Genomic DNA, 22,053 nt, shown 5'->3' with positions numbered 1-22,053 from the left:
TTCCACTTCCAGAGTTCAAAAGGCAAATATAAAAATTTGGATGCTTTTCAAAAAGAACCACTTAGAGGCTTTGTAACTCAGGAAATTGACCAAAGAAGTACAATATTCAATATTATTTTTTCTTCATCCAGACGCACTCTATCACCCAGCTTCGGGAATGCCACCCCGGTCTCAGATACCTTGTATAAAAAGAAAATTCTGAGAATATCGTAAACTATAAAATATCAAAAATAACATTTTTTTTTGTTTCTATGGGTGAAGCTATATGTGGTATATATAATTAATTATGTACCTCTTTATATGTATATGAATGCCAATGTAGGTTACTTGGGGAAAAGAGCCAAAAAAAGAAAAAAAAATTAAAAATTCATAAACCCACTAAAAAATCCTTATATACTTTGGATGATCTCAGTGGAGTAATCATAAAATTTATAAGGTTTTCTCTTTTATTCCCATGGTTATAAAAACTAAAAAAAAAACAAAAATTTATTGCATAAGTCCCGTGTTGATTGTTATGAAAACGTTCCTCATATATGCTAAAGCGTTTTACAAAATATTTTTGAATTTTTTGTTCGTTTGTCTTCTTTTTTACCAACTTTATTGCTTTTTATTAAAACCACTTTACGTTGTGATCCTTAAAATTTATACGAGACTGGGAGATCATAATTTTAACATTCAAATATTTTTGACTATAAAATTGAAATCTTTAAACTGTTGTAAGCTATTAAAGTGCATTATCGTTATATATACATTAGACCCTTGGACTTCAATAACACTTAAGTAAAATACAGATGAGCTACTAGGAAAGGAACTTGAAAAGAACTTAAAAGAACTACAATCGTTAAAAGGAGACAATAAAAATATTTTTATTTTCTTTAGACACACCTACGTAAACCATGGAAGTTATTAGGGTAAGATGATAATTATTTGGTTTTTAATTGAAAGTGATTAGTTTTCATTTTAAGAAAAGGGATGTTTCCACATACAAGACCATGATAAATATGAAACCTTTGAGCTGTTCCGTTTATAATAATTGTTATCACACAAAGTTTAAAGCGCGCAACATTACCATAGTTACGAGCGGGAGTTAATTATTCGGAAATCGATGGTTTCTGTTAAAATCTGGTTAAAAGGTATCTTAACATACAATGAAGTGCTGTCAGGCTACGACATTACACCCTACATATTCCATAACATTACACCAATTAAAAATTCAGTTTCTGAATTGGAAAAAAATTTTTAAATATTTTACATTGAAAATTTTTAAATCAAGTTGTTTTTTATTTTTTAATAAAAACAAAAATTATTTTACATTATTCAATTTTAAAATTTCATTTGTGAAAAAATTTTCTTAATTTGAAGCTGCAGGAAAATTCCATTAATTATTAATTAAAAACAGTTTTTTTGATTTGCCAGAATACTCCAATAATTAGAACGTCATAAAAACGAAGAAATACCAAGAAGGTATCGAGCAAGATGAGAGAAATAGTACATATACAAGCTGGTCAATGTGGTAACCAAATTGGTGCTAAATTTTGGGAAGTAATATCTGATGAACATTGTATAGATGCTTCCGGAACATATTACGGTGATAGTGATTTACAACTTGAACGAATAAATGTTTATTATAATGAAGCTACCGGTGGTAAATATGTTCCAAGAGCCGTATTAGTTGATTTAGAACCGGGTACAATGGATGCCGTAAGAGCTGGTGCATTCGGACAAATATTTAGGCCAGATAATTTTGTATTTGGTCAATCTGGAGCCGGGAATAATTGGGCTAAAGGACATTACACCGAAGGTGCTGAATTAGTTGATTCAGTATTAGATGTTGTCCGAAAAGAATCTGAAGGATGTGATTGTTTACAAGGTTTTCAATTAACACATTCTCTTGGTGGTGGTACTGGATCAGGTATGGGTACACTCTTAATTTCGAAAATTCGTGAAGAATATCCTGATCGAATTATGAATACATTTTCTGTAGTACCATCACCAAAAGTATCTGATACAGTTGTTGAACCATACAATGCAACATTAAGTGTACATCAATTGGTAGAAAATACAGATGAATCATTTTGTATTGATAATGAAGCTTTGTATGATATCTGTTTTCGAACATTAAAATTAACTACACCAACATATGGTGATTTAAATCATTTAGTATCAGCTACAATGTCTGGTGTAACTACATGTCTTAGATTCCCGGGTCAATTAAATGCTGATTTAAGAAAATTAGCAGTAAATATGGTACCATTTCCACGTTTACATTTCTTTATAACTGGATTTGCACCATTAACATCTAGAGGCTCTCAACAATATAGAGCTCTTACTGTTCCAGAATTAACACAGCAAATGTTCGATGCAAAAAATATGATGGCTGCTTGTGATCCAAGACATGGAAGATATTTAACAGTTGCTGCTATATTTCGAGGTAGAATGTCAATGAAAGAAGTTGATGAACAAATGTTAAATATACAAAATAAAAATAGTAGTTATTTTGTTGAATGGATTCCAAATAATTGTAAAACAGCTGTATGTGATATTCCGCCAAGAGGTTTAAAAATGTCAGCAACATTTATTGGTAATTCAACAGCAATTCAAGAAATTTTTAAAAGAATTTCTGAACAATTTACAGCAATGTTTAGAAGAAAAGCATTTCTTCATTGGTATACTGGTGAAGGTATGGATGAAATGGAATTTACTGAAGCTGAAAGTAATGTGAATGATTTAATTTCTGAATATCAACAATATCAAGAAGCAACTGCTGATGAAGAAGGTGAATTTGATGAAGAAGAAGAAGGCGGTGAAGAATAAATTTTTTGTGTATTTTATCATATTTTACATTTTGATTTTTTTTCTTTTGTAATGCCCACATCATTTTTTAAAAGGTCGATTCTATGCGATATCAAAATTGACTTTATTTTTTTTTTTGAATAAATCGGATTAACTATGTTTGATGTCAATCATGTATTTTTGACAATTTCATTAACATATTAAACATTTAAAATCGGCAGAGTTGTAGCTTCTAAGATCGGTGTATTGTTGACTTTAGTGTTAAGATGATGAAGTGTCTTTTTGTTTCAATAGTTATCCATATACTCACTAAACCTTCTTCCTAAAATCTTCTGAGAGTTCTTTAATAAGTTATTAACTAAAAATTATTTTATCACTGATTAGGTCTTTCTGCTTACAATTAAAATTATTAAATTCTTAGAATTCTTCGTACCTTAACAAAAATAATTTATCAAAATTTTGTCAACTAGATTTTATCACACTTTTTGGGCCATTTTTAATTTTTAATATCGTATAATAACCAAAGGTTTCTTAATAGTACACTTTCATTGTTTAGTTAATTTGATGTCAGAGAAAGGATTTCTTAATAATTATGACCAATATATCAAAAGAAAAAATTATGATCTTTTTATAACAATGTTACACGTTCCTACTACACTAACACATTTGCATAATTTTATATTATAACAAGTAAAAACGTTTCAGTCGGTATAAACCGATTGAATTATACCCTGCACCTTTCGCTATTGTGTAGCAATTACTTGAATCTCTAAAATCATTCTATAGAAACTTCACGGACATGTCTGACCTATAATTGGACATCCGACTGCCAAGTTTCATGAATCTGACCTTATAATTTTTCCAAATATTTAAAATTAGCTTTTGGAGTTGTATGGTAAGTACCTGAACCTGCCAAGCAATTCCACCAAAACTTCACAAATATATCTGATGTATAATTGGACACACAACTGCCAAGTTTCATGAATCTGACTTTATTATTTTTCCAAATATTAAGAATAAGCTTTTAGACTTGTATGGGATCTACTCGAACCTGTTAAGCAATTCCACCAAAACTTCAGAAATATATGTGACCTATTACTCAACATACAACTGCCAAGTTTCATGAATCTGACTTTATTATTTTTCCAAATATGTAAAATAAGCTTTAGGAGTTGTATGGGAAGTACCTGAACCTGTCAAGCAATTCCATCAAAACTTCACAAATATATCTGATCTATAATCGGACACACAACTGCCAAGTTTCATGAATCTGACTTTATTATTTTTCCAAATATTAAGAATAAGCTTTTAGACTTGCATGGGAGCTACTCGAACCTGTCAAGCAATCGCACCAAAACTTTAGAAATATGTCGGACCTATAATTGGACACACGACTGCCAAGTCTCATGAATTTGACTTTATTATTTTTCCAAATATTTAAAATAAGCTTTTAGACTTGTATGGGAGCTACTCGAACCTGTCGAGCAATTCCACCAAAACTTCAGAAATATATTTGAGCCATAATTGGACACACAACTGCCAAGTTTCATGAATCTGACTTTATTATTTTCCCAAATATTAAGAATAAGCTTTTAGACTTGTATGGGATCTACTCGAACCTGTTAAGCAATTCCACCAAAACTTCAGAAATATATGTGACCTATTACTCAACATACAACTGCCAAGTTTCATGAATCTGACTTTATTATTTTTCCAAATATGTAAAATAAGCTTTAGGAGTTGTATGGGAAGTACCTGAACCTGTCAAGCAATTCCATCAAAACTTCACAAATATATCTGATCTATAATCGGACACACAACTGCCAAGTTTCATGAATCTGACTTTATTATTTTTCCAAATATTAAGAATAAGCTTTTAGACTTGCATGGGAGCTACTCGAACCTGTCAAGCAATCGCACCAAAACTTTAGAAATATGTCGGACCTATAATTGGACACACGACTACCAAGTCTCATGAATTTGACTTTATTATTTTTCCAAATATTTAAAATAAGCTTTTAGACTTGTATGGGAGCTACTCGAACCTGTCGAGCAATTCCACCAAAACTTCAGAAATATATTTGAGCCATAATTGGACACATGATTGCCAAGTTTCACGAATCTGACTTTATTATTTTTCCAAATATTTAAAATTAGCTTCTGGAGTTGTATGGCAGGTACCCGAACCTGTCAAGCGATTCCTCTAAAACTTCAGAAATATATTTGACCTATAATTGGACACATGACTGCCAAGTTTCATGAATCTGACTTTATTATTTTGCCGAATATAAAAAATTTGCTGTAGGAGTTGAATGGCAGCCACCCGAACCGGTGCAGCCATCCCATTATAATTTTTAGAGCATGTGCAGAATATAATTGGACACATGTATACAAAATTTTATATTTATACCTTTATTAGTTTTTGAAATATTTAAAATAAACTCTTTGAGTTGTATGGCAGCTACCCGAACCCGTTGTCCGAATTAGTCCAATAACAATAGGGCTCGTCCTTGGCACAAAAGAAAAAACTTGTGAAAGTTTGGTGTCGATTGCATTATTCGTTTTTGAGTTATCGTGCGATCGGACGGACGGACGGACGGACGGACGGACGGACGGACGGACGGACAGACGGACATGTCTAAATCGACTCAGAATTTTACGCTGAGCAAGAATATATATATATGTCCATACCGCAGATGACTCCTTCAAGTGGTTACAAACTCCATACCAAAGTTAATATACCCTTCACGAAGTGCAGGGTATAAAAATTATCACATAATGATAAAAATCAGAAAATAAAAATTGTGAAAGTGTGAAAAGGGTTGACAAAGTTGTGTGTTTTGAATAAATTTTTTTGGATACAATGCCTTTCATATTAAAATCATAATTTTTTTTTTTAGTAACTTAAAAAAAGGCATAAAGTGTGCTACAAGAAGATTTATTTTTCCTTAATGGTTTTATCTAGAAAATATCTTACATTTGAAATTCATCTGAACCTTTTGGAATTCCAAAGGGATTTAAAATATTTTTGGATTGGGAAAGATTTATGAAAATTAATGATAATTTTCAAATTAAAAATTAATGGTCTCCAAAAAATTTTGACACCCTTTTTTTTTGAGACGACTTGAAAATTCACTTTTAAATTAAAGAATTAGAAATTTCATTTTAATTTTCTTTATAACCTGAACGTTGATTTTTCGTAATTTTGCATAATGTAATCAAAATATTTTTAAATGACCCTTAAACACACTCATTATAACAGTCAACTCGTAAACTATTGCAATTTAATCACCCTGCAAAACTTAATTTTTTCTTTTAATTAATTTATTTTTTTAATGGCACTCGTGAAGCTTGAAGCTATTCAAATTAATATCGCTTACTCCCGTACACACAATTTCACTTCACAAAACTGAAAACAAAAAGTTCTTCTTTTAAAAATTAAAATTACGAGCGATATTCGCCTCCATTTTGTAATTGAATTACCTTTGCAAAAAGTGCAAGAGTAAAAACTTTATTCGTAATTAATTTTGAACTTTGTATGTATAAAATCAAGTTGCTGCTGAATGCAAAAACAGATTTGTGTCATTTCCTCTTTCTTTCATGCAAGTTGCATAACAGTAAACTTTGTATATTACATTAAAATCTTATCTTATTAAAAAATTCTATAGTTTGTAATTTTTATTTCCGAAGACAATTTATTTTAAATAATTTTCCATAGCAACTTTTTGTTGCTATCATACACCACTTCGAACCAGTTTACACAACTTCGAACATATTAAACCGTTTTATTGTGTGAATGATATTTAAATTGGATTAATTGGCTTAATCTCGAGAATGAACTATAAAAAAAAAATTTATTTTAAAGGACATTTTTAAATGCATGTCACGATAAATAACACAATTCTTATCATACAATACATAACATAATTATTAAGAATGGGTGGTAAAAGAGTAGACCTGAAAAAATGGCAAACTTACAAAGAAAATTCATATTTTTCTCACACATTTTTTCAATAGCTTATATTTTAACAAACAAAATTTTTAATTAATAAATAAATTTTAATTTATTGTAAAGGCAACTAATTAACAGCAAAATGGCTAAGATTCATCCATTTAAAAATAAATAGTTGATGAATAAAATTGCCTAATAACTTAATAAAAAATAAATTGGCATCAATTATATTGCTACATAAATAAGGTAATCTAAGCACATTTGCATATTAAATTAAATTTTGTACTTCCAATCAAACTATATAAAATGTTTGACATACAATGTATCTCATACAAATTGTATTATATAAAACAAATTAGCATATTTAATTTACTGATTTCAATTTAATCTCCTAAAATTCAATACAATTTCCGTAATTCTATCAAAATAATGTTGTTAAATATTTAAAATACTTTAAATTTTCCTAGAATTCAGCATTCCTGGTACCGGTCCTTTCAGTCTCATTAATATAGCATTCAATACGCAATAATCAACATTTTGTTGACTGCTGTAACATCAGGTGAACTAAACAGAAAAAAAAATTTTTTTTACCTATTGCAAAATAACAAAAACTGACAAGAAGATCTACAAAATTGAAATATGGAAATATCTATGTGCTACTAAAATCCTTATGTTTTCTTTTTGTAAAAAAAGGTGAAAATATCCTGTTGATGATTTATTCACACATATAAACTGAAAAAAAGGTCTATACTGTTAATTTTTTTAGAATATTGACAGCTATTGAAAAAGTAATAAAGCTTTTGATTTTCTTTACCAACAAGATTCTCGAATAAATTAAGTTAAAAGAATTTTTTTGATTGATGGAATGTTGTAATACATATTATTAATAGAAACTTTGCAGTAGTGTCACCTCGCGAGTTAAGGCTTTCAAGCATTGTTCAATTCAATTTATATTGCTTAAAATCTAATTGAATCTCAGAATATTTTATGTCCAAATTATTAAGTTAATCGAGCAAAAATTGAATATTTAAATATGTAATATTATTAATAAGCCATCAAATTGTCGTATTTATGAGCATGACAGTTAAAATCTGGTTGACATTAAAAACATTTAATTTAAAATCTCCTGTTTGAAAGAGAGTGATGAATATTGCAAAATATCTAATATAATTTAAAATATTACCTACGACATTTATCATAATACAAAATGTTGAATACAACATTGTAATTTAAAATTCATTTAAAAAACTTATTTTGAAAGCAATAAATTATGATAAAAAATCTCGATATTTTTAAAAGTAACAATAATTGTCAAAATCATGTCATCCCTCTCTCTTGGAACTCACTTAAAATATCAAAAAAAATTTTCCATATATTTTTTTTGCCACTTTTTCTACAAGCGAATCAACTACACAACCCACCACTTCATTAGATAAAATTTGTATTATAAAAACTATTATAGCAGTTGTTATATTTCTAGCATACTCGTATTTTATTATTATTATACACCAAGTTTCATGACATTTTCATACACAACACACTTACGTCAATTTCATCAACTTTAATAAATACTTTGGTGACATTTTACCAAATATATACTTAAAAGTTTATGGGTTTTTTTTTTCTCCCCCCTCTCTCAGAGTTTTTTGTTTATTTTGATATGTTATGGTGACAATAAAGATCCCAAAATATTATTATGGTGTCAAATAAAACATTTTTGGGTCCAAAGATAATAAAAATACATAAAAATAAAAAAAGAATGTAAAAATAAAAATATTTGCATTGTAGTATGTTAAAAAAAAATATAATTCTTAAAAACAAAAAAATAAAAATGAAAAAATAAGGTATGAAAAAATCTGTGTGTTTGGATGTGCACTCACGCGTCATTCTATCCATTGAACTGTATGATAAATGTAAACAATGTAATCGTGTAGTTTTATCGTCGATTTTTGAATTCCAAAATAATATATTATTTTCTTTGATAAAATTTCAACTGTTCAAATTTATTGATAATAATAACAACGAAGTCTTATCTTTATTTTACAAAGGATCTTGCTATTTTTAGCTTTGAATGCTATAAAAATAAAAATTTAAATAATTCCAGTGAAATTTATATAACTGTTTTTGGAGAATATTATAATAGAATTCCGGATATGAAGTCATCTTCGAATCATTCTTTTAAGCTCATCTGTGTGTCACTTAGCGGTACTTAGTCTCATCGGGTAATTAAATGATGTATTCACACAATCCTGCTTATTACCTGTTTGCGAGGTAAATTTTTTGTCGAAATCGTACCACCTCATCAAATCACATCTATTCAGACACTGGAGTGAAATTTATTTCGAAAGCTACTCACAGTTCGTCTCGAGCTAATGACATCGATTGTCAATAATTCCGATTGCCGCAGCACTCACACAGTACCAAATTCATTGCCAAATTTAACGGGCAGGTTCTCTTGGCACCCATAATAGAAGTGAATGACAGTTCCTGAAATTTTTTTATATCCACTTCCGTAGCATTGAAGTTGAACCTTGCCTCCCACGCAATAGCTCCATCAGTTCACCCACTATATTATAGGCGGGAACAGTCACACATATTTTCAAACACCCTCTCGATTTGATCTCCGTTTTCCTCCCAATTTCTTCTGTGCCTACACGAATTGAAAGACTATGCTCCAATGAGTCGAGTTGGAGCACAACTTCTTTCTCTTGGCGATTACTTTGTTGTACCAATTGCAAATACACAAATTTGTCCCACAAAACGCATAGTCTAAAATTGCTAGTCAAACGAATTAAATTTCTTAACAAAACTCGTATAAGTAACGGTTAATAGTATAGTGAGATCGTGAAAAACGATTAATATTAAATATTCCATTTTTCTACAATTAATTAGTATTACGATAACTACCCACATATTCGATTAAAAGAGTGGTAATTCTTTGATAATCACGTTAATTTCAATTAATGTACCTCACTCTCTTTTGCCTCTCCTTAATTTCTTTAAAACATTCAAACTGCAATTTTATATTTTTTTATAAATAAATTTTCTCAATCTCAATTTTACTCAGAGTTAACATCTCTTCTTTCTCATATACATATTTATGCTCCCGCTTACACTATGAGCACACCATGTGCAATAGAAAGGATAAAAACTAAAACAAGAAGATGAAGAAAATGAAAAGTTTCAATAGAAAAAAAAATTAATTGCATTAAATGAATTTCGAAACGAAGCGTAACTGAAAATGAAATTATAATTAAAACTTGACGTAGATTTTAAAAATAAAATTAAAAAAAAAGTATTGAAAAAGAAAGTTAGCAGAAAATTTTAAAATGTTGTAATTAATATGCAAAATTGTATGAAAAAGAAAAGTTCAAAATGGTTGAAAGGATGAAGAAAACGAAAACCAGTTTTGCCATTGCTCTGGCTTCTTTTATTAATTAATTTAAATTGTGCTCAGTCACACTCTTTTCAAGCTCATTTAAACGAAACATTAGAACTGTTAACTAAGTATGACTTTGGATTTCAAGCTTAGATGTCTAAATTGCGGCTACATACAATAAGGTGTAAATATAATAAATCATAACCAAATAATAAATTCTATACGGACACATGGTATACGGCTATTAAGTTGGGCCAAGCAAACTCACATCTCTCATGAATATATCTCTCGACTTATAAAAGAGAGGGTTAAGACAGAAAGACTGAAACGAACCATGTCTCTTGATTTTACCTAAAACGCACTTATGTGCCTTCCTTCATGGAATACAGACTCAAAACAAAAACATGATAGAGAAAAACTAATGGTTAGTCTGTTTGACTAGGCTTAGGAAATTACAAACAGATTAGGTCCGTTTTAAATTGGATTAAAGCTCTTGCTATTAAAAAGTCTTACGACGATTTGAGTCCACCAATTTTTGTCTGCCGATGATTTTTTAAACAAAGTACACCCAATTTCATATCAAAACTTTTGACAATTGTTACTTCAAAACTTAAAATTTAATTAATTCAAAACATTCAACAACTACTTCTGAAGAATTTTATGAAAATCAATATTTTTGTAAAACAAATCTGAAACTTGTTACATAAAAAACTTTTTTGTATTGCATTAGAAAAATTTGTATGTACATGTTTCACTAACTTCAATATGTGTTCATGCCCAAAAAGAGTTTGAGGGGTATCAATGAAAAGTGTGCAAAATATTACAGAATTTCTAGAAACCAAAACCATTTTAGAGAAGTTTTCTAAACTAATTTCTGTACGGCAAACTTGTATAATCGAATTTACTTAATGAAATAAAAGAATTCATACCTAAAAGAATTTTATTATTCTTTTACTACTTCACACAATTCCCATACTTGGACATCAAGTTGATATTTAAACGAGTACCTATTATATTATCAATATCCTTTAAGGATACTCTACATAAGCTGTATTGATAGCTGTAGTGTGGAATTACTGCAATATTGTAAGATGGGTAATAAAAAGTAAAAAAAAAAGTTGCTCATATTGCATATTATTGCATACTTTACCAAGTTGTTAGGTAAATTAAATTGCATTAAAAAATTTTTAGAATGGTTTAATAAGAAAATTTTTTAACAATTTCCTTAAAGTATTGTTGAAACTTTTTAATGTTAAAAAGATTTTAAACTTTTGAAGTTTTGTATAGAAAATAGAAAAGTTTTCTTGTAAAACTTCATCTAAATTTTAATCAATTTAACATAATTATTTCATGTACTTTACGTTAACGTAAGGAAATGATGGTTAACGTGTACAGTAATGAAACAGAACGCTGACTCCTCCTCTTGGCGGAGTCAGTCGGACTTTATGAGCTTCGGCAGGGAGAATCGTGAGGTCTTAGAGCATTACAACGTACTTTTTTGTGATATGATGACTGAAGGCTAGATAAGCAACGGCGTGTGCCGCTTCTGGTTCACCTTAAAAAGGAGGCTATTAAGAGAGTATTGCAAAGAAAACAGCACAAATATTCAAAGTCTGCTGATCTTAGGAACAATCTATGACCATTTACACAAATTGGTCCAAAACCAATGAAGGGATGGGCATAAGTTTAACACCGAGTGCGTAAATATCAGAAGGGTGCCGGACTCCTTTAATACTTCAGACTGAAACATAAGTTATTGAGGGCCCTTCTCGTCTCTTATAGTGGGATTCAAAGTGCTAAGGGAATGCTTTGATGCTGTTAAAGCTATAATAAGGTGATTTTGTTGTGGTTACTGAGATTTTACGGCATAGGCGGTCTCAGTTACGAGAAAGCTGACGGTCTTGTCTGAAGGAGAGCGACAAATTCGTTATTAACGTTTCTTTCTACTTTTTTTATTGTCTCATCACATATAGTAAGTAGTACTTTAGAAGCCATTGGTTTGATTCAACCTTATTTAAAAGCATTTCAACTATTTATTACATACGATTCTCCTTACTTGAAGTATCTGTACCATATAGTTTCTTTAATTGTTTTTCTACACTACTGCCTTGCAATATGCTAGCCTATATTTTTGTTAAAACTATTTTAATATTTCACTTTACCACATCCCACTATTACTTACGTACATACACATAGAGCATACTAAAATTTATTTTGATATTTTTACATCCTTTCAAAATTCTTACAACTCTTAACAAATTATTGTTAGTTTTGTCATCATAATGTATTTTTTAAGTGTTTAATTGCAATAATTAGCCATTCAGTTAGAAAACTAAATAAATCTACTCAATGTAATTTGTAAAGGACACTTAAAATTCTTTTTTAAAATAAATTAAAAAAAAAATAATTTAATAATGCCGAATATTCAATTTATTTGTATCATACAATATTGAACATGACATTCAAACACAACCATTAATTTAATTCCAATATTCAATTGGAACACATTCAAATGGAAAAAGCATTATGAAATAAAAAATTTGAAAATCATGAAATTTTATTGCTTCATTTATAAAAAAAAAAGTTTTTACATAAAATTCAATTGCAATCAACAAGTAAAGTGTTCAACAAAAACCATTCCAAAAAAAAAATAATAAAAACGAAAAAATTCTAGATTTTTATCGCAGTCCTTTTGATCCCCCCCCCCCCCCCCCTTCTCCTCCTTCTCCTCCTACTTCTTCAATTTCTCATTCATATTTCTTTGTATACGAAAGAGATGAATACAATTAGATAAAAAAAAATATTTAATACGTTATTACAATTTTCTAATCTTTAATAAAAAAGAAAAATTATTCAAAGTATTCTTTTATTTCATAAGAACGCACCCATACAGAAGGAGCACTATGGCCAGAAGCTACCAGTAAAGTATGGTAATTAACAAGTGTAAAAGTGATGAAAAGCGAAAAAATAAAAAAAAAAATATTATTGTTAGGCGTCCATTTGTTTTCATTTTTATTATTTTTTAGGTTATGTTACTTTATCACGTCAACTAAAGATTAATCATTACTCTAATTTATCAGCCATATTCTTATCACGTTTTCATTTCTTTGTTTTTCTTCTCTTTTTCCATTTATTTATTGTATCCAAATAATATGTTTTATTCTGGTCAAAGTACTTTTAAATTTATTGTGGCCGCCATACAATAAACTGAATTCCATTAATTCTTAAAATTATACATGAATAATACAAAATGAAAACCACAAGTCGGACACCAAAATAAAAGAAAACTAAAACAAAAAACAGAAAATCGCCTTAAAAAATAAAAAATCTGATATAATTGAATATTTATGAAATATTAAAGAATTTCATGAAATTCTTCATTCGATGATCTCTTCTTTGTCTTGTTTTGCAGTCATTTAATTTCCATTATAATTTTTTTGTTCAAAAAATTCTGATTAATTTGACAATAAATACTAGCATATAGCTTGCTACTCTTGTATTCCTATTAAAACAATAAATATAGGCGTATAGATTTGAATATAACGTGATGGTTTATAGCAAGTCTAGATGTGAAACGAGACACCATACGAAAAATAAGAGAGAAAAGAAAATAATGAAAATAATTTTCTTGCTCTTCATTTTTCTCTGAAAGTTTTCTTCACTCAACCCAATTTGTATTTTGTTGATAGAAAGAATTTTTTTCTTTGTTTTTCTTTATTCTGCTACAACATGTAAAAAAGGAACTGGAAAAACAGTGTGATTATTAGTTTCACTTTGCCATTCCAACCGTATGTTCGAGCGTTTAGCTACAAAATATCAATGACACTCTTAAGATGGAAGCCGAAATTTCATACAAAAATTAATTTTGTGATAAAATCATTTCCGAAGAGGTCTAAAAGGGGAACAGGATCTGAAAATGTTAAAGCTACTAAAAATTATAAAACTATCTGACAACTTGTTGCTTACAAAACCGAAAAAAATCTTGAGCTTCGTAAAGATAGTTTGAAAGTGTTTACATATGGCTCCCATATGCAAATGGGAGAAACTACCAAATAGCTGTTAATGTTAATCGTTATCTTGATTTAATTTTTTTCTAGAATTCGAAGTAGGTATGTACAATGACTTAACAACGATATTAAGAGGGCAGTATAAATATTGTGTTATAAGGAAATGTGCTACTTTACAAACCTTTAACTAAATTCTAATTTATATTTTTCATTAAATTATTCTTCTGTTCATTGAAATTTACACCTGTTAATACAATTTTTTTTTTTGCTATAATATTTAAATTGAAATTAGTTAAGGTAGGCATTTATTTTTGATAACATGAATGATTACACACGTTTAATGCATGAATGGACTCAATCGATTACTTTTATACGCATCATAATATTTTATTAAATTCATAATGTATAAAATTATATCATGTATAATATGGAGCATAGGATTATTTATAGCACTCTGGTTGAAAATTTATAACAAAAGTCAAGAATTTCAATAAAAATAGAATTTTCTTTTTCGGGAGATTAATTGTGGAACAATTGATTGAATGGAATTTCCTATACTGTACATAAAATTCGTCGACTCTTTTGTGAGAGTGTTCGACACAGTAAAGAGACACTAAGAAGTTATTTGGAGAGCATTGATTGAAAGAACAGTATCACGAAAATTGACGAACCTCATACGTTATGCGTTATACAAAGAATCCGAGATGAAATTCCTCCATAATATCATTCTGGGTGAGCCACTACGCATTGAAAAAGGTGTAACACAAAGATATCCCCTCTCTCCGCTACTGTCCAACATAACTCTAAATAAAACTATGCGAAAATCAACAGCCACTCTAAGGGGAATACAATGGGCATTAACAAGCCGCTTGAGGGATTTGAAATACACAGATGAGATGCTGGCAAACACGCATTCAAAAATTCAAGCAAAAATGAATGAAATGCATAAGAAAGACAAGCAAACTTTACACCCTTCATCATAAACACAAACCTAATACAAGATATCGAAAAATTCAATTATCTCGGCATCTTAATGTATCACTTTTGCTACATAAAAATATCTTACTATATCACAACTCTTGCCAACTATTAAATTTTCCTACACAAAATTTTATGGAAAAAATTGCTTATTTTATCATTTTATAAACGCTTTCTTTGACATTCAATGAAAAAATTATTATTTTAGAAACGAATAAAATCAGTTGGTTCGCATTTCATCGATGACATGAAGAATCGCTTCTCTTGCATACATAAGTACAATAAATTCTGTACATATGTATATCTAACAATAAGTTGTTGAACATTTCTCCCATATGATGAAGAAGATTTAAAATCACAAGAAGAGTACAATGACTTGGAAAATAAATCATTTTTTTTTACTCTCTTCTAATATTTTTATTTGTGTTTTTTACTCTCTTTCCTGTATGCTTGTGTATAATGTGTATGACCTTCCTTGCCATAATATTAAAGGATTTATAGAATCTTCAAAAATATTTAAAAAGATTTTTTTTTCTTTTCTTATCAAATTTTCTTAAAATATACGCATTTTTTTATGCATACACATACATACTTAGTATTAGACTTGTGTAAATAAACTCGCATATATCAGAAAAATTCTAAATATGAAAAATGTGTTGCCTGTTTACTACGAAAATTTTCTGATAAAAGAAAAATAACGAATCGATTTAGTGAAATTTAATAAAAAAAAATAATTTTTATATTTTGGTTTGAGTTTAAATTTTTTTATAATAGGTAGAGATTTTTTATAACATGGAACTCTGTTAAGTCAAGCATTATTCGGAAATTACAGATGACTTTTTGCTACATTCTTTTTTAATTTAATACTGAAAATTTAAGAAAATTTAAATCTGAAAATTTTCCAAAAATTCATAATATTTGAAAAGTTTTAATTAATTAATAAAATGAAACTATGAAATCTGCACCAAGAAAACACCAAGAAAACACAAGATTATCGGATAATTTTTAACTGCTTTCCCCATATTTAATTCAAATCTTAAAGAAGCAATATTTTTATTATTAAATAAAAATAATATTTACAGTATATATGAAATATTCTTATACTGGGCTTAATAATAGGCCGGGCCGTTCTGTCTTGTTCGGAGCCCTACTTTTTTTTTTCAAAAAATGTGCCCCTACGCTTTAAAACTAATGAACAATTTGCTTTAAATTTTGCACATAATAATTGCGATGCTCTTTTCCTGCCCTCGTTGCATATGTAGCAGATGCGACGCTGATAATAGATATTTAGTTTTCGAAGCATTAACATCCAGTTAATCAAATTTTTTTAGCAATTGTCTTGCATCGATCTTAATTGTATATTACTATAATTTATATCACTATATAAATATTATCACTTAGTGATTAGCATACATTTATATTTCTCTATTTATATTCTATTGTCCTTATTTCGTTTACATAAATTAAAAATAATGTTGGTCCTAGGGAGCTGCTTTATAACACACCATATTTAAACCGTTTATTATTGATTATAATTTTTTTCTATTTCAGAAATATTGCATTCTGCCTTTTATACGTAACTACCAAACCATTTGTATTCTGCGCCGATGCTATTCCTATTTAGTACGTTTCTAATAAAATTTTTTCTATCCACTGTGCGGAACGCTTTGAAGAAAATGTAAAAAACTGTTGCTATTTTGATTTTTTGTTTTTGTGCAATTCTTTTTCGATACGTCCTATCATATCAAATATTGTAATTGTTGTGTTAACTGTTTTTCGAAACCCATAGTTATTATTACTCTTATGATATTATATTTATCCAAGTATGTTGATAGCTGGTTATTAACTATGATTTCAAATATTTTGCTAATTATAGACGAAACATTGATTGGTCTGAAGTTACTTACATTAGAGTCATTTATGTTTTTTTCATATTGGCGTCGTTTTATTGCAAAGTCATTAAGGAAGTATTAATCAGTTAGGCTAAATGAGGTGCTAATTTGTTACTATACATCTTTGTTATTAGACTCTCTAATTATCATTGTAGTCTTAAGTAGTAGCAGATCCTCTATAATTATTATTGTATTCCTAAGTTTTTATATTTAATTTTTGAAATAGTTGCCATTAACCATATTTGAAGTTGAATTTGCAGTATATTCTGGAAATATTTGTTACCATGTTCAATTCAGATTAAACTAACAATATTATACACAATAGAGTTCCTTGAAAGATGAAAATAGTCGAGTAGCATAAAATTTATGTTAAAATTTACGATATTTTTGAAAATATTCTGAAACCACGAACACCGTATTTGTAACCTTATATATAATAATCAAAATTCATATTTTGCTTGTAATTTTCATTATGCGTCTATATGAATAATAACATTATTCATAGACAGAATCCTTGCTTATACATTAAAATAAATTTTTTTATCTTTGAATACCAAAAACATTTTGAAAATAAACGTGACATTAGAAATTGAATATATTGCTATAAAAGAATCTCATACGCGAATATAGCGATCTCATATAAAATTTTAAATAAAATAGGTTATAAATTATTCAAAAAAAAAAAAAAAAATGAAAATTGGAAAATTATAAAAAGTCACGATATTTTTCATAAAATTCATTGACTACATAGAAAATTTATTCAATTTATTTTTATTAGTTTTATATTGCGTATATTAAGAAATAAATCAAGATCGAAAGAAAAAGGATTCAAATTATTTTTTATACTACAGACGCATATTTAAAAGCAATAAATCATCATAATTTTGTGGATTTGTTCAATAAACTATGAAAAAAATCATTGGCTAGTAAAATGATTTTTTTTTAAAACAGAAATTATTCGATTATATTGGCCAACGCGTTTTATTTTTTAATTATATTAAAAATTTGATTAGAAACCATATCAGAAATTTTCATTTTCTACGAGATTCTAATGTCATTTAGTGTTTTAATCAATGCTAGCACCAATGCTTAATTAAATCAGAGTTAAAGAGCAAAAACTGGTATTCTGTGAACTTAAAACAAAAATTATAGAATTTAAAAATAAGCCTGATGTCTTGACACTGCAAATAAATTTAATGTTACAACAAGACCTCCTTTATTATAGTGTAGTCGATAAATACTACGCAAGTATGGAATAGTAACAACGAAGTTAATTAAATTTGAGTTTATTCGTACTTATAAAAGTTCTTACAATGATGCAATCTGGATTACCATTCGGTGCAATTTTCAGCTCATAATATGAAATGGTATTGTTCAGCCGATGATATTTTAAAGCAACACAAAGAATTATTCTTGCGAATTCATTTGAGTTCAAGCAAAATTTCATGGGCACAATAGAAATTAATTAATTAATTTCACATTTACAGTTTGATTCATTTTATAATTAAAAAAACGGAATATTTTAATGAAATTTTTATCTTGATTAAGAAACTTTTTTTTAATATTTTTTCTTTTACAATTTAATTTATGAAAATATTAAAGATAAGTAGGTTTACACATTTTTAATAAGTCATTAAATAATTTCCTCAAATAAATAAAAAAATCTTTGAGCGAAATTATTGCTTGCGAATTACTCCTTAATAATGGCAATGCTTTAAAAAATGAAACACACACACATTATACACACATTAAATTTAACAATTTATCAGATAATTACAACTCATATTAAAAAAACAAATTTTACATTTTAGTCATCAAAAAATTTTAATTTCCTTTCATTATTTTAGTAATTATAGCGATTCGCATAAAACTCATAATTAAAACACACATAAAAGTTGAGTACAAATTGCCTCAAATATGTTTTTTTTTTTTTAATTTTCTGACATTAAAATTTACGAGAATTTTTTTTTTTTTTTAATTTTGTATTATAGCTATCCTTTAGGGAAAAAAAAGAGTTTGTGAATTGTATATTGGAGTCGTCCAACAAGAAGAGAAATTTTAACATTTTGTTTTATTAGAATTTTCACTGAGGGACTTGGGATACTGACCGTCATTATTATGTAAAAAGAAAGTTATAATGAATACCTGCAAGAAAACCTGAATAAAAGCGAATTCTGTTCTCTTAAAGACTGCCAGAGAGAAATTACGTTTTATCTTTTTTTTTGTGAGAAAATTTTTAGACTTGATTCGAGCAGCAATAGTATACAGCAGTGGATAGTTAACAGTAACCTCGTGTAGTAAAACATTAACACTTGTATAGAAAATCGATTTAAAGCCGTATCACTTATGCTGCATTTAAAGTTTGTATTAAAATTTTATGCAACTGAACCCGTAATGAAATATGTGAGCACTTTTCATATTAAAGCATAAATATATAAAAAATGTAACACTGCTATTCTATTTAAAACAGTTGGATATTCTAAACATACTTTGTCGTCAAATTTTATATTGTCTTTCTTCAAACAAATTAGAGGGTGGCTATGTGCGATGGCACAGAATTTCAAACTCGAGTTTTGGCGGAAATGTATTTCTCTATAAAGCGTAAATAAATTATTTTTAGAGAAATGTCTAACAGTTTGTCTATTTGTGTGTCTGTGTTTCCTGTTTGTGCAAATTATTATTTCAATTTCGGAAGAACTGATTTCCATGAAAATTTATATCTAAGTTTACTTTGAGGATGACACTAGATATTTACTACGGACCGAATTAACATCATATAGAGAGAAATAATTAACAAATTTACTTGAAATTTCATATCTAATATCTGGATATTAGAACCAAGAACCATTACATTTTTCGGGAATATCAGAAACAGAAATAGAACTTTCACTAGGGGCCGATTTTTCAGGTCGCCCAGTGGGAACACACGTCATCAGATGGTACGCAGATGGGTCAAAGACCAGTATTGGAACGGGTGCGCGAGGGTATTTGGGCCAAGAACCCAATTCTCCGAGTCTGTGGGAACTTTTCCGAATGTGTTTCGTTCTGAGTTCCACGCCATTGAAATGTGCGTGCGGTTCAGCCTAGAAAGGGGGTATCGGGGACAGGAGATAATGATTATGTCGGATAGCTGGGCTGCGATCAGGCGCTGAACTCGTTTTCAGTATCCTCCGCGGCAGTATGGGGTCAGTCTTGGGAAGATAAATGGGTTGGGCAGAAGCAACCGGGTCACACTGTGTTGGGTGCCGAGCCATGTGGACGTAGAAGGAAATCAGGCCGCTGATGCGCTTGCAAGGAAGGGGGCAAACACACCACTACTTGGGAATTAAGGAAGGAATCAGAAAGAAGGCGGTCGGAGCGCTGGAGGAGTCTTCCGGGGATGCGGCAAGCCAAGGAGCTCCTGCGAGATTATGACCAGAAGCGATTTAAGAGTGTTGTAGGGCATACCCCGCACTCGGATGGGGGCGCACAATAGATCCTTATGCGTGGTCGCGGTTGTACAAATCTGCAAATCTACAAGGGCCGATTTTGTACATATTTCTCTATATCTAAGGAACTTATTAACAGAATTTCATAAAATTTAATAATTGAGTTCTGGTTGTTAATGAAATTAACAGGGAAATTTCGTAAGGAAATCGGGTCACCGAAAATCTGTTCTACTAAGAACCAAATTTACATTTTTCTAGGTACATTGACTAAAGCCTGCTTTCTATCCTTCACTGAATTTCAAATAAATATTTAATGGAAATTTTATAATTTTATTCAACACTTTAATAATGCGGTTGGCCATGTTCTAGCTTTATCAGATTTTTTTTTAAATAACTTATATTATTATAACTTAAATTTTATTATAAAAAATGTATAACAACTTAATTAAAACTATTTTAATCGCATACAAGTATTATTAGTTCTTCATAAGCATTCAGATTTTAAAAAGGCCTCCGATTTACTGGTCAAAATTGTGCTAAGCATCAGTAGTACTAGCAATAACAAGAAAAAATTTTTAATAAAATAGTTATTCTATTGAAAATATCCTTTTTCTAACCTTTATACTATAAACCGTAATTTTAAAAATTCTCAAAATTTAAATTTCATTTTTGATTTTCTCTTTATGATAAGCACATAAAATTATGAATTCTTAGGAAAAATTATTATGTAAATAAAAATCAATGAACTAGGGCACGATATTTTTCTTTGGGAAAGGTTCTAACTCTTACTATATATTTTAAAGTTAAGCAATAAAATTTTATTATTATCTATGGGAAATCAAATCGTTAAAAATAAAAAAGGCATATCTTTCTTAATAAAAAATATAAAATATTAGAAAAAGTAAAATGAAAATAATATGGAAAATTTTTAAATAGGTGTGCATAGGATAAAAACAAATACCCTAAATATAAACTCATACGATCATAGAAACCTTCAAACAGTAAAAAATATTTTCCATAACACTTAATGCTACCTAACCAAGTAGATACCTTTATCCTTCAATTTATCTTTTTAAGAATCAACAAATATGACTATGTTATAATTTTAAAATATTGTTATACTTAAAATAATTTATATTAAGCCCTAAAAAAAAAAAGACTATAACTATAAATTTAAACAACCTTATCTTAAATTGTAGATCCCAAATACTATATAAATATTCTCTTAAATGAACAAGATTAAAATATGAATGTGCATATGAGTGATGGAACGAATGTCTTAAAATTAGAATTATAAAATTAAGATCGTAAGAAAATAATTTTTTTATTAAATATTTACAATTTCTACCCCAAAATTTTGAAAAATATTAATGTCTATAATTCATAACATAATATTATTGCAACATAAAATTTCCAAGGACCCGTCATTATTAAATACCCTTTTTTTTAGAAAATGATTATAAAAATTATTATTATGTTTAGTAGTTTTGTTCAGGCAATAAATATAAAAACCTGGAGCAAAATTTAACAACAACAGGTTATTTATGGCTTTGTCCAGTGATTAGTAAACGCATTAAGTTGTCTGATTCTGTATTAAATGCATTATTTAATCAACAGATGTTTT

The 22,053-nt window shown here is 28.7% G+C and overlaps 2 protein-coding genes across 2 annotated transcripts in view; one reads left to right on the top strand and one right to left on the bottom strand.

Annotated features, from left to right (window-relative positions):
* The window catches only part of LOC129613618 (GTP-binding protein Rhes), a 91,674-nt gene that overhangs the window by 40,899 nt on the left and 28,722 nt on the right, over nucleotides 1–22,053 (bottom strand). The gene's annotated exons all lie outside the window — the stretch shown is intronic.
* LOC129613616 (tubulin beta-2 chain) lies at nucleotides 1,477–2,814 on the top strand. The gene has a single exon (XM_055527747.1). It carries the CDS (start codon nucleotides 1,477–1,479, stop codon nucleotides 2,812–2,814), a length of 1,338 nt encoding a protein of 445 aa, XP_055383722.1.

Source organism: Condylostylus longicornis, unplaced genomic scaffold (genome assembly GCF_029603195.1).
Source record: "Condylostylus longicornis isolate FDR11 unplaced genomic scaffold, ASM2960319v2 ptg000084l, whole genome shotgun sequence".
NCBI lineage: Eukaryota > Metazoa > Arthropoda > Insecta > Diptera > Dolichopodidae > Condylostylus > Condylostylus longicornis.
The sequence above is the reverse complement of the archived record's forward strand: the minus strand, read 5'-3'. Positions and strand labels throughout refer to the sequence as shown.

Excerpts from the sequence above, each read along its gene's own strand:
- LOC129613616 (XM_055527747.1), top strand. The coding sequence starts at position 1,477 with ATGAGAGAAATAGTACATATACAAGCTGGTCAATGTGGTAACCAAATT.